Source organism: Fusarium falciforme, chromosome 14 (assembly GCF_026873545.1).
Source record: "Fusarium falciforme chromosome 14, complete sequence".
Taxonomy (NCBI): domain Eukaryota; kingdom Fungi; phylum Ascomycota; class Sordariomycetes; order Hypocreales; family Nectriaceae; genus Fusarium; species Fusarium falciforme.
In genome coordinates this window covers 646150-660787 of record NC_070557.1, presented here as the reverse complement: position 1 = coordinate 660787, position 14638 = coordinate 646150, and the positions used below count along the sequence as shown (strand labels likewise).

The 14638-nt window shown below is 29.0% G+C and overlaps 1 protein-coding gene across 1 annotated transcript; it reads left to right on the top strand.

The window, feature by feature from the left end:
• Nucleotides 1–13634: 13634 nt before the first annotated feature.
• On the top strand, nt 13635–14014 carry NCS54_01505000 (NmrA domain-containing protein; the record flags this gene model as incomplete). Its single annotated transcript, XM_053160162.1, has 2 exons — nt 13635–13685; nt 13751–14014. 2 exons carry the CDS (start codon nt 13635–13637, stop codon nt 14012–14014), a joined length of 315 nt encoding a protein of 104 aa, XP_053016137.1.
• Nucleotides 14015–14638: the final 624 nt, after the last annotated feature.

Below are 14638 nucleotides of genomic sequence, written 5' to 3'. Positions count from 1 at the left end.
TATATCTTTATATTATCTTATAGATTAAAAGGTATTTCTAAGTATTAAGGGTTTTTAGCTAGTTTTTTATAATAGGCTTAAATATAGATTTCTTATTTCTTTATTATCTTTATATATTCTTTTATTATCTAGATATATCTTTCTTTTAGGTTACTTAAATAATTATTATTATTTTTATTATATAATTATAAGTAATTCTCTTATTTTTATAATTCTTTATTGCTCTTCTTAGGCTTTTATTACTTAGAGTATTCCTAATATAATTCTTTTTATAGTTTCTAAGTATTATACTTAAACTTAGTTTAATTAATATTGCCGCTATTTATCTTAGCGATCTAATTATTATATAATAAGTTACTTTATTAATTTACCTTTTATTATTTATAGGTCTTATTATATTCTTATAATACCTCGACCTAGTATTAAGGGCATAGGGTATAGTTATATTATATAGGATTATTTTATCTATAATCCCTTTAATAGATTATAATAGGCATTAAGATTTATTTTTTTTTCTTATATCTTATAATCTATTTTTTATTATTAAAACCTTTTATAGTAGCTTCTTAGAAGTTAGCTTATATATTTATTATTAGTATTTACTAAGCTAAGGCTAATACTATAGGTTTTTCTAGCTTAGCTTTAGTATATCTAATTATAGTAATAGTTTATTACTATAGGGAAGTATTTAGGCTTTCTTTCTTATTATTTAGTCTTAGTAAAGGGTTTTATATATTTAGGTTAATAAGGTATAATTAATAGGCCTTTAGGGGTTTAATTAGTTTATAAAGTTACTCTTTTATAATATTACTAATTATATACTTATTAATAGCTTATTTCTCTATTAAGTAGGCTAATTAGTAAGGTATAGTAATTTCCCCTAGTTATAAGCTAGTTTTATTATATCCTTTTTAGCCTATCTTAAGCGTTTTAGTAATATAGATAGCTATTTAGGGTTTATTTTATTAATAAGCAAAGTTTATATATTTCCTACCTTTTAGGAGTAGCTATTACTCGCGGGGTTTATAGCATTCTTCTTAGATATTTTATTACTTCTTTTTATACTTATTAGCTTTATAGCCTTTCTTATAATAATAATAGCATATAATATAGTTAGGTCCTTATTAAATAGCTCTAAGTTCTATAGGTCTAGGGTTTATATTATATAAGGTATTATTTTATTATTTCTTACCTTAGTTAATATTAACATAAGGGGCATTAGCCTTGTAGTTACTAAACTTAAGGCCTTATAGCTTTTTCTATAAGAATTACGAACTATTAATCTTAATAGCCTTATTAATATAATTAATTAGGTTATTAAGCTATTCTTTTTTATAGAGTTTAACTTATATCTCTTTTTTAAGTCTATTAAAAAACAGATTTTAGGGGTTATTAGTCTTAGTTTAGTTTTAATATAAGCTAGAAATACCTTATTTTATACTTAAAAGTAAATTAGGTTTATTAAAATACTTTAATCTCTTTTTTAGCTCATGCTTTTTTATTAATAATCTTAAAAGCTTATTAAAGCATTACCTCAAAGGTCTTATAGTCTTAGTAAAAGCTATTAATCTATAGCGAGAGTTTAATAAATAGGGTAATAAGATATTCCCTTATAATTAGTTTAAACTATATAATAGTATAGTTTTTAAGTCTTCTTATAATATATTAAACTCTATTAAATATTAAAGGAAATTAAATTAAGTAATAAGTTATAAAAGCTTATAGCTATATAAGAAAAATTAATAGCTTATAAGTAGTTTTATTAAATATATCTAATAAGTTTAGCTTTAAGACTTCTTTTATATCTTTCCCCCTTATAGTAATAATAGCAATATTATTAATATCCTAGATATTATTTAAGTATTATATATTATAGGCGCGCTAAGACTTACTTATCCTCTTAATATATTTATAGAGTTTATTTATTTAGTATTTATAGTAATAATTTACGCATAGAGTTATTTAATATCTTTATTATTATTATCTTTATCTTTTATTTTTTTATTAATTAAAGTAGCCTAGGTAGGTATAAATAAGTAGTTAATAAGTAAAGCTTACTATTAATTATTTGCCAGAGTAGCCTAAATAGCTATTATATTTTAATATTATTTAAGGTAATATAAGTAATCCTCTAAATAAGAGCTATTAATATATAATAATTATATATCTTCCTAAGGGATAAACTACTTATACTAGGTTTATATTAGTAGGTAAATTAGTTGCGCTATACTTAACTAAATAGGGATATTATATCTAATAATATATATAAAGGTATTAAGTATAACTAAGTTATGTTAATAGCTAAGGTAATTATTATATAAGAAAGTATAAATAAGTATATTTTATATACTTAAAGGTAGCTTATAATTATAAGTTATAGCTTATAATAAGTTATAAGTCTTTCTATAAGTCGAGGTTAGGCTTATAGTATATACTATGAGTTATTAGCCCTAATTAGTTATCTTTTATAGAGGTTTATATAATTATTTCTATGCTATAATACATACCTTAGCTATTAAGTATTACTAAGTTATATTAATAGCTAAGGTAATTACTATATAAGAAAGTATAATAACTATATCTTATATATTTTATATAATAGGTTAAAGTATAATAGATTATAACTTATAGAGCCTAAGTTATTATAATCCTCCTTATTAGATTAGGGGGAATTATAACCTATAAGGCGTGATATATCTTAATCTAGTTGTGATTTGTAGGGTAAAGTGGGTCCTCTTTGTTACATAGCCTAGGGGTCTCTTGGGCCGTGATAAATAATAGCACTTAGTATTCTTTTATTCTTACTAAGTAGCTCTAAGCTCTATAGGTCTTTTATAGGTTTTATATAAGGTATTTCCTTATATTAATTCTTACTTCTTAGGTTAATTAATATTATTCTTATTTCCTTAAATCTATTTCTTATTAGATTCTTTTATATATTATTTAAATTCTTAATTATTAATCTTTACAGCTAGATTAATATAGTCTTATAGGTTATTAGGTTTATTTATTTTAAAGAGTTTATTATTAATTTTATTTTTAAGTCTTTTATATAATATAAGCTAAAAGGTATTTAATCCCTCGTTAAGAAATAAAATAATTTATATAAATTATGTTATATAAATTAAGATAGCCTTATAATATTATTAGTTCTTAAGCTTTTATATAACTTATTATTTCTTATTTATTATTCTAAAATTTCTTTAAATAGCTTTTTTAAATTATTTATATTTATTAAATAAAAATTAGACTTCTTTAAAGATATCTTCCTAAAGGTAATTATATAATTTAGGCTTAAAGTAAATAAATATATTTCTTATAAGGTTTAAATTAATATAGAAGACCTTACTTTTAATATTAGCTATTTTAGTTAAAAAGCATTATTAATATACCTTAAGAGATATTAAGAATAGCTTAACTTAATAGGCTTATCTATTAAATAATTCTAAGTCTTTTAATTTAAAAATTTTATTAATATCTTATTAATTAATATTAATAATATAATAAGCTATTACAAGGTTATTAAGGTCTTAGATTTATTATCTAGCTAGGTTATTTTAGTATTCTTAGAGCTATATAAGCTATATAACCTAATCTTATTAGTTATTAATAATTTATAAATAATAATAATATTATTATTTAATAATTTATTTAAAATATTCTTATATATTATATATAATATTTTTTACTACTATAAGCTATTCTTAGGTAATTTAGGTATTATTATATATATTATTTACATAGTTATTATATTAAATACTAAGATAATTATACCCTTTCTTAAGTTTATAAATCTTATCTTTATATAAAGTAGGGATAAGTTTCCCCTCTTTATTATTATTAATATCTATTAATAGGTTTAGGTCTTCTTATATTTTTATAAGTTATCCTTATTAGGTAATTGTTATAGCTTGGTTCCCCGTAACAGCGCTGTAAGCCCTATAGGCAGTTGTTACACCTTCTATAATTGCTACAATAGTGATTATGGCCTAATTTTTTGCCCCGTGGCGCAGCGGCTAAGGTGCTCGCAGCTGTGACTGTGCGGTTATAGTAATAAATAATAAGTAACTTATTGCAAGCTATAGAAGATATTTTAGTATTAGGCATTAATATACTTAATAAGTAAGTAAGCTAGACAAGCAAGTAAGCTAAAAATCCTAACTTTCTTACTAAAGATCGCAATAAAAACGCTATAAACTATTTAATTAATTAAAACTACTTATTATACTCTTCCCTAGATATCTTAATTACTACCTAATAAGTCCTTATATTATACCTAGGCTTACTATAGATACTATAGCGCTAAATACCTAGTTTAACTAACCTTCCTTAATTATTACTCTTTAATAATTTAGCTATTACTTATATATTTATATCCATTTAATTAATTACTTATTTTCCTTCTTTTATTATTATAACCCCTCTTTTTTATAATCTAATTTTTTTTGCCCTCTAGTATTAGCTTAGTATTTTATTTACCTCTTAAAGGTTTTTAACCTTAGCCCTTAATAATATAATCTTATATATATTTCCCTTTATTACTTTTATAAGAGACTTTATAGTCTCTATAATTAACTCTAGGGAGCTATTATAATGCCTTTTAATTTATCTTTTAAGGTATTTAGACTAAGACCTAGCCTTAAGTATAGTCTTTGGGGTTTTTAAGACCTAAGGGGTAAAGGGTTTAATCCCCTCCTTAGTAGGTATTAAAGTCTATAGCTATATATTAAGCTTTAAGACTATAGCTTCTAGGTTAAGGGGAATAAGGCTAGTTTCTTTAAAAGCCCCCTTAATATTTCTTTTTATTATAGTAGACTTATATGCTATATAGAAGGCTAAAAAGAACTTAGTCTTTAAAATATAGGTTATAAAGTATTTAATTAATTATTTTATTTCTTAATTATAAGCTTATTTTAATATATTAAAATACTTAATATTAAGGGGCTAAAATAAATAAAATAAATAAGGTAATATATAAAGCTAAATAATTTTTTTTTCTTATAATATCTCTTAAATTTAATAAATTAATAATTTTTATATCTATTAAGGATTAAGAGATAATAAAAATTAATTAATTAATTAATTATATATTAATTAAAGTATTTAAGCTACTTAAGGCTAATCTTATTATTAGTTTAGCTATTTTAAGTTATTATAATAGCCTAATTACCTAAGAGGTTATTATCTTAATACTAATTAGTAAGATAATATTAGCCTATACTAATAATAAATAGCTAGATTACCTAGCCTTTTATATTAATTACTTAAATAATTATAATCTATTCTTAATTTCTAGGCTATATTAATTTTAGCTTTAAATACCTTTCTAAGCCTATAATAATTATTTTACTTATAATTATACCTATAAGAAAGCTAATCTTATTAAAGTTATAAATATTATATAATTAGATATTATACTTTATAATTATATTTACTATAAACTAAAATTAATTATAGATAATAATTAAATTTTTATATTTAGCTCTCTAGTAATTATATTTATAAAAAAAATATATCTTAAGCTCTTAGTATTACTTAATAAAGCTTAAAGCCTAGTATATATTAATTAGTAGCGCATTATAGTTAATAAGTAATTAATTAGCTATTTCTTTTATATTATAAAGCTAAGGGGGAAATCCTTATAAATCTAGGTTAAGAATAAAATAAATAAGGATCTCTTCCTCTAGATTAGATAGCTAATATGATTTCTAGATAGTATTACGCTAAGACTAGATGCCTTTTTGCTAGCGACTTAGAGTATAATGATTAATTATATATATCTTTATAGCGTATCGGATATATAGGTTTAGGTTATTTTAAAGGGCCTAAAGGGTAAGGAGTATTCTAGCTTTATAATTAGATTATAATATATTAGTTAGTTAAGAATTAATTAATTAAATAGAGATAATATAGGTTAAGGGATTTTTAGCTTACTTGCTTATCTAGCTTACTTGCTTATTAAGTATGTTATAGTAATAGATATTATTAAAGTATATAATATATTATTAAATAAGAGCTATTAATATATAATAATTATATATTTCTTAAGAGATAAACTAATTATACTAGGTTTATATTAATAAAAAGTATTAAGTATAATCTAAGTAATAAAGGTAAGTTATATCTAATAATATACTTAAGGTATTAAATTTAACTAAGTTATATTAATAGCTATAGCAATTATTATTTAAAAAATCTAAATAAGTATATATTATATATTAAGTAGCTTACTAATGAGTTGGGGGAAATGGGTGCTAAGCCGTTTTGGGCCATTGGGCAATTTCTTGTACGTAGAAAAGGAGTCAGAGGCCTTAGACCTTCGACCATCATCATCTTCTTCACCAATCAGGTCGAGAAAGGGGAGCTTTGGGGCTCTCTTTTCTGGCGTGATTATTATTACTATCAATTGATCAGTTGCCCTTATTATTTTCTATGACATTGAGATCACGGAAAAGTGTGTGAAATCCCTCTTCGAAAAGTCACTGAAAGAAAGACGCATCAGAAGATTTTTGGCTGTGTGGTTGGTGTGTTCTGTTTTCTCCAACAAACTAAGGCCTAAGTAAATAATCTATAATTACTTATAACCCTCATAGTAAGTATTATATAATTACTTATAGTTATAAGAATAAGTATTTCTATTTTAGATTAATTAGGTATAATATAGTAATATTATTTATATACCTTAGGATTAGCTAGGTTATAATACCTTAGGAAATATATAATTATTATATTACTATATATACTCTTAAAGGCTCTTAAGTAATTTTAAAGTTTATATTAAATTCTAATATTATATTATACTATTATAATACTTATTAATATTATAAATATATACCTAGCCTATTTTATTTATAATTATTATTATTATTAAAAACTAATTTAACCTTATAGTATACCCAAAGGTAGATTAAGGCAACCTAGTAAGAGAAATATAGTTTTATATATAATTAAGCTATTATATTTAATACCTTTTAATATAAGAATTAATATTAAATATACTTTATAAATACTTCTACGCTTAATACTCTGCCTTAATAAACCTTATCTTACTAAGAATATATCACTAATTAATAATAATAAAAGCAGCCTACTCTCTACTCTAGTAATAGCTAATTACTATTACTAATAATAATATAATATAAGATAGCGACTTAAATTACTAGATATATTCTCCTACTAAATAACCTAAGCCTAGAAGTAAATTAATATAAGACTATATTAGCTTGCCCCCTTAATATATTAACTTTATTAGGGTAGAAACTTAAAGCTACCTTAGACTACCTAAAGTAAATTAGCCTTATAAGACTACTAGAGCTAAAAAAGCTCCTTATGGCCTTATAGCTATTATTAGACCTTTAAAGAGTTAATTTAATCTTTTTTAGTTATTACTTACTTAGGCTTTAAGTTATTCTTATATCTAATAAGTAAGACTTTATTAATTATTAGAAGTAACTTCTAGATAACCTTACTAGGCATATTAAGAATAGTTACCCTTTATGCGATAAAGAGTTAATATTCTTTACTACCTTGCGGTAATAAGAAATATAATTATAACAGCTTCTTTACTCTATAGAGTAGGTTTAGATAGAAAGTTAATAAGCGAGAAGTTTAATATATAAGTTTCTTAATAAATAAGATAAGGTTTTAAATAAAAGTTTAATAAAAAGTTTATTAACTTAATTCTAAGTAAAGTTTTAAGATATAATAATAGTAAATATAATATATAAATATAATAAGTAACCTAATTAAATTACTAGGAATTATTATTATTATTATAACGTACTTAATAAGTGAACCGATTAGATAAGTAAACTGATTACTATACTGTGCACCTAAAAATAGCCTACCCTAGACCCCCTAACTTTCTCTATAAAATAGCTAGAAGCTTAAAAAGAGTATTTTTATAAACCTTATATCTTATAATCTTTAAAAATAATTTTCTTAGATTTTTAAAAAATTCTATTTATATAGAAATAGCTAAGTATACAGTGCGAATAAGCTTTTTCCTTAACTACTTACTAAGCAGCTCCTTATAAAGCTTAATAAAATTATATAAAAATTATTAAATTTTAATTAACTAAACTTTAAATTTATAGCTATTTTAAGTATAATTTTAAATTTTAAAGAACTTTTTAAAAAGTACTTTTTAAGGTAAAAATACAAGTAATCGGTTTACTTGCCTGATCGGTTCACTTATCAAGTACGTTATATTAATATATAAAGATATTATTATCTAAGATTATAGCTTATACTTACTAAAAGAAATAAATAATATTAAATATTAAAAATAATTAAGAAATAATAACTTAATAATAAATAAGATAAGATAAGATAAGATACTATATAGTCTTAGGGGCATTTAATAACTTAATTAACTTAATAAATAATAAGTTTATATATACTTTCTAAGAATATATATCTAATAGCTTCTATTAAAGAGTAAGATACTAGTCGGGCAGGGTTGGCGAAACTAGTATTCTCTGCCCTTTATGCATGAGTCTGGCTTACTCGTTGGCTCATGTGGGCCAAGGCCCAGGCGAGCCAACCTAGCAAGCTAGGTTAGCCATAAAATTATAATATAGCCACAAAATTATAATATAGACCCCGCACTTAGTGATATCCTTATTTATATGCAATTACCACCTATTTTAGCTATATTTCATAATACTAACTAGTAAAAAATACCTCTCTTATGTCTATTTTTATTATACCAAGTAATATAAATCTTAAGGCCGCCTAGGAAATTATAGCATTATATACGCGATATACCTAGGGCCTCTACCGCAATACCTCCGCCGGCATAACCTAACCACTCTTACTTTATGCTACTAATATACGCCACCCTGGGTCCTCTTTTGCCTCTATTTAAAGGATCATAAGAAGACTAAAGACTAGATCTATGCCTCATTAAGTCAGTAGACCGCGAGTCCTTATAAATAAAGAGGATAAAGCTATTATTACTTTTATTATATAGATAAAAAGGTTAGGATTTCTTGCCTCTAAAGCTAAAATCAAGGATACCGCTATAACCCTCTATTAACATAGGAATCCTAATGCCGATCCGGTTAATAAGATATAATATTCTCACTTCTATGCTAATTATCCTAAGCTTAAGTAAGCATTTCTTAAGGCAATAGAATAGTCTTATAAGTCCTAGGAAGCTAGCGGTCTTTATAACCTTTAATAATAGTTTAAAAGCCTAATTAAGACTATTTAAAGTTATAAGATTAGCGCCTCTAAGTACTAGAATACTAATTAGGCTAATATTAAGATTAAGATCCTTAGGGAAAGTATTAAAGTCCTTATTATATAAATAAAGTAAAGAATAAAAAAGTAAGTTCTCTTTCTTTCTAACTATAAGACCTATACCCTTATCGGTATAAGCAGCGCTATAGGTAATATAATACCGCTATAGCTTATCTTTAAGATATTTCTAACCTTAGATTAGGTATATATAGAGGCTAATCCTAATATCTACTTTACCTAATCTAATATAGCTTTTTCTAATAATAAGATAACTCTTAAGTAAATAATATACTTTAATTAATATTCTTAGGCAAAATCCTTTATAATATAAAGTTATAAAGTGACTTTTAAGGAGTAATTTAGTTATAATAAGTTCCTTAGAGATCCTATATATAAATATATTTAATATAATATTTCTCTTATTTTTTATGCCCCTAATATAATAAAATAATACCTTATTATCTTTAATAGGTTTATAGGATATAAAGTCTTCGCTATTAGAGAATATTATATAAAATTCTATATTATTATAGCTCTTTTATTACCTTATTTTATATATATATTATAACTAATAGATATTAAAGTCTTTTAGCCACTAAAGAATATATACTAGAAATATCTCGCTAAGTAACTTTAAAAAGGAAATATCTTCTTCTCTTATACTAATTTTATCTATAGCTTTTAGGCAAGTTATAAATCTCCTTTAATATTAATATAGCTATTAAGTTAAACTATAAAATAATAAGTCTTTAAGGAAGGATTTATTGCATATAATATTATCTTAGGGTTTAAGAAATTAGGCATCTATCTATTAAATCCTAAGCTAGTAATAATATACCTTACTAAAAAGTAGCTTTAGGCAAAGTAGGCTATTAACCTAGCCTTTGCCTTGCTCCTTCCTTATAACTCTTGCTTCTAGACCGCTATAAATACTACTAAATACCTCTTAGAGTACTATAGCGATACCTTTAGCTCTCTAATGTAGGCTAGGCTCTATTAAATATATAAGATTATTATAGAAGCTATAATCCTTAAATCTATAGTTATTACTTATATTAATAACTACTAAGCTTAAATTAAAAATAGATATAATATTAAAAAGAAAGAGAAAAAAATAAAACTAATTAGTAATTTTAGTTATAATATTAGTCTATAAGAGATTTAAAAGTAATAAGAGGAGGTTATTACTAAAACCTAATAGAAAAAGGAAAAGGCATAAGTCTAGTCTACTTATAGCCTTATTATATAAGAGATAAAGAAAATAAAAGATCTTTAATAATAAAATAAAGAGATTATAATTAATAGTATAAAAAGAAAGGCATTATAGGCTTAATAGCTAAAGTATATAAGGAAAGATATTAAGTATTATTCTATAGAGATATAATACTTAACTATATATTAGATCCTCTCTTAAAAGCCTAATAGTTTTATAATAGATATATAATTACCATAAGAAATTAATAAAGCTATTTATAATACTAGTTTTACCCTAAAGCCCCTTAGCGTAATAGACTAGATTATTCTCATAAGAAGTAATAATAATATTACTTTCTACCTTAATCTAGCTCTTACTAATAAAAAAAAAAAAAGGAAAATAATAAGGAATTCCCTTTATTTAAATCTCCTCTATATTTACTTAAAATACCTTTATTACCACCGGTTATAGCCTCATTGCCATAGCTATTATCTTTACTATCTAAACCCCCCTTTATACTATGCCCAATATGGCCTTAATACTATATATTAGAAATATAGAGGATTAAGAGTATCATCACGGAAGTAAGAGCCGCATAAGAAGTTAGCCCGGGGGGCTAAAGAGATAATCTTATAGCTAAATTTATATAGCGAAGTATCTAGAAAGGCAGTGGCCTTAGAGGCTTAGGCGGTGGCTTCTATTATAGATATTATTAATATTATTAATATTATTATATTAGGCATCGCTAATTACTTTAATTTGCTCTTTTTACCTTTAAAATCACTCTCGATAGCTTCTAAAACTCAGAGGATAAAAAAGGCGGCTTTTCAAGGGGGAAATCAAGGCCCCACAATGTATCACAATTTTGTGGCTGTATTATAATTTTGTGGCCAACCTAGCTTGCTAGGTTGGCTCGCCTGGGCCTTGGCCCATATGAGCCAACGGGTATCTAATATCTCTCGTGATAATCCCTGAGGTCGATATTCCTGTAAAATGTCTCTTGTCTGACCTAAGGCTTTAGATCTTAATATCCTCCCTGTATAATATTTGCTGCCCGGACGCCCTTTTTCGTCTATCTATTGCTAAGCTAGCTGACTTGGTTCCCTTGGTGGTTGCGATAAGTCATAAACGTACTTATGCTCTTACCATCTGGGATACTTTGTTAGAGTTGAAGCCTGGCCCTCATAGGATAAAGTAAGCGAATAGATAGAACGAAGCAGGGTATAGAAACTTGTGTCGGGGGTCAAATCCATTTTGCCGTCAAATGAATCCTACGAACTCGCTCTGGTTACCGATTGCAGACAGTGGCTAGCCCTTGCCCCGATAGATGGCCAAGCATGAATCTGACAGCTGATGCCTAATTTTATGCGTTTTTTGTGGCTCTTGGGTGCCTCTTGCGCCTCTTTTGCCGTCATTGACCGCTTTTTAACGCACATTTACAATAGCCGCCCACCCTGCTGACGAGAGACAGTTGCGGCACTCATGTTTTATCCCTTAATCTCATTTTCACATTATGTCGGATAAGCAATCTATCAAAGAGAGACTCTACGCTGCTTGCCGCAGCGGAGACCAACAGACGCTGGCAGAGCTATTCCAAGAGCTCGATATCGGTCCCGAACAACCAAGACATCAGGGCCAGATCGACCAATCCCTTCCGGAGGAACAGCAGCCTCCCACGGTGGAAGAATTGCTCAACTCTGCAATCATGGGCGAGCAGATTGATATGGTCAAGCTCTTATTCTCAATATTCCCAGGCCTCAGCTTCGATCAGGGGCCGCTAGGCTTGGCTGCCAGGACAAACAATATCCAGCTCGTCGAGGCCATGTGCAAGCTTGACCCAGATGCCTCAAACGGGTCGTACTGTTACTTGACTCTTATTGCATACGCCTGTCAAGGGCTCGAGAGCGCGGGTGTCGTCAGCGCCCTGCTAAAGGGGGGCGCCGACCCCAACAAGCGGCCTGAACATATGCTACCATTTTCCAACGCAAACTACGCCGTCACTGGAGAGATGCCCGCTTCGATTTTTGAGGAGTTTTTTGACCACGGGTATCGGTTTGATGATAATTGCGCAGTAAGAACCGCGGTGTCGTGGAACCGCCCGGATGTTTTAGAGGTCCTTTTTAGAAGGGGTGGTCGCCTTCCAACAGCAAGGTTTGATTCTAAAGAGGAGCTAATCAAGCTGGCAATGGAAAAACGATAATGTGGATATGGTAGATATGATCAATCGTGTATACCCTGGGCAGTCAAAGAAGCGAGGCTTTGTTAAGACGATAGCTAGGATACTAGGGTTTACATCTTAGGAAGGCCTCGGATACTTTGGAACTATTATTGATATATCCAACTTACTTGTCGAATTTGGCCATTTAATCGGGCAACTAAAACAGATATGGCTCGCGGCAAAAGCACTAAGATAGAGGGATATGTAGATATAGTTATTTCTCTATATGGGGAGGTTTCTACTTGCCTAACGGCGTTGGCTATACGCCTTTCCCGCCCGGTGCTTTGCAGATTTTATTCAAGATCCTGAGCCCCCTGCGCGTCGGGGTCGGAGGTCTGGTTGGCTCCGGAGTGTATGACACAGTCTGAAAATCCAACCTTGTACATATTAGCGACGGATCTACAAACTCAATTCACCTTTACGAAACACGCGACCCGCGGACCCCACGGACCTCGCACTCTTCATGAACCCTCTCTCTTTTATAACAGGCTTATCTTGCCCACGCCCGCAGATGAGGTTGTATATTGGCAAGTCCTAGATGACAAAAACTGCTCTTGAAGGTCTTTTTAGAATAAACTCCCAAATGACCATGTCCAGTGAAGTCAATGTTGCCATTGTGGGTGCCACCGGGAGAATTGGTTCAGGCATTGTGGCGGCCCTTCTCAATTCAAAGAACCAACGTTTTGTAATTGCACTTGACCACGGGTTGTCTGTGTTCTATGGAGGACTGATATCTGTCTACAAAATCACCGCTCTCGTCCAACCTCCTCTGCCGACAAGCCGCCTTTCAAGTGCCTCGCTGAATAGAAGGGTAAAATTGTGCCGGCAGACTTACAGGGCCCAAGGAGTGAACTGACAGGGTCATTGACTGGAATAGATGTGGTAAGCTGCATTCTGCCACCCAATTACACATTGGACCAGGTACCTTTAGCAGATGCTGCCTTGCAGGCTGGAGTGAAGCGATTCGTACCCAAGATGTGGTCTATGGTAGCGCCGCCAAAAAATGTTATGAAGATTCGGGATGCGGTAAGCGGCAGTCTTGCTCATAGAGGGAGCTGCCCATGGATACTCTTTGTTGACAATACAAGTAGAAGGAGGACATCATCAACCACCTGAAAAAGATTGGCTTGCCATTCAGCATCATCGACATTGGCTTTTGGTATGAGATCATGATCCCAAGAGTTGACTCTGGACGATCGGATCATATCGCCTTGTATTCCAAGTACTTCTTCGTTGACGAGAGCTTATTCTCCGCGTCACAAAGAGTCTACAATATGCATGCATCCATGCTCATCAAACACATCATGCCGCGTTTCCATTCATCAGTCAACATCAGATCAAGAAGCCGCCCGTGACTCAGCTTCAAAGTTGGAGACTCAGACATGAGGGACAAAGGCAGATAAATCCATTTAGGCTCAATAATTAATCATCGTCCCCAAGGACGTCCATGAGCCACACCACTGACAATGAATGCGGCCAGGTTCCACATGCCGGAGATCAAACACCGAAACCAAAAAGGAAGGAGGTACCTCTCAGTATGTAAGCAATTACTTGCTGCTCATCTCACGTGCCCTGTGCCAGAATGTTGTCTTCACGTGACACGCCAAGGTAACTTATCTTCCCATTTCCGTACATTTCAGCCACAATTGAGCCACTGAGGCGTGATCTCACGTCAAATTCACGACATGGACGATTCAAAAGATCCATTGCATTGACAGCCGCGAAACGTCAACCAGTGTTTGGATGCTATCACGTTGATTCTATTGCTTGCTTTAGAACCCTATGGTGCTATCTCGGAAAAGTCATTCGGCATCCAGGTTTGACTTTGCTTGGTGACATAACTTCTGAAATCCAGAAGAGATTCTATTTCCCCCAGCTCTTATCATGGTCATCAAGGGCCGCAAGGATAAGTTACTGCTCAAGACAAGAAGTATACGTTGGGCTTTTGAATCTGGGCCATGAAAAGCGGAAGGAGTAAC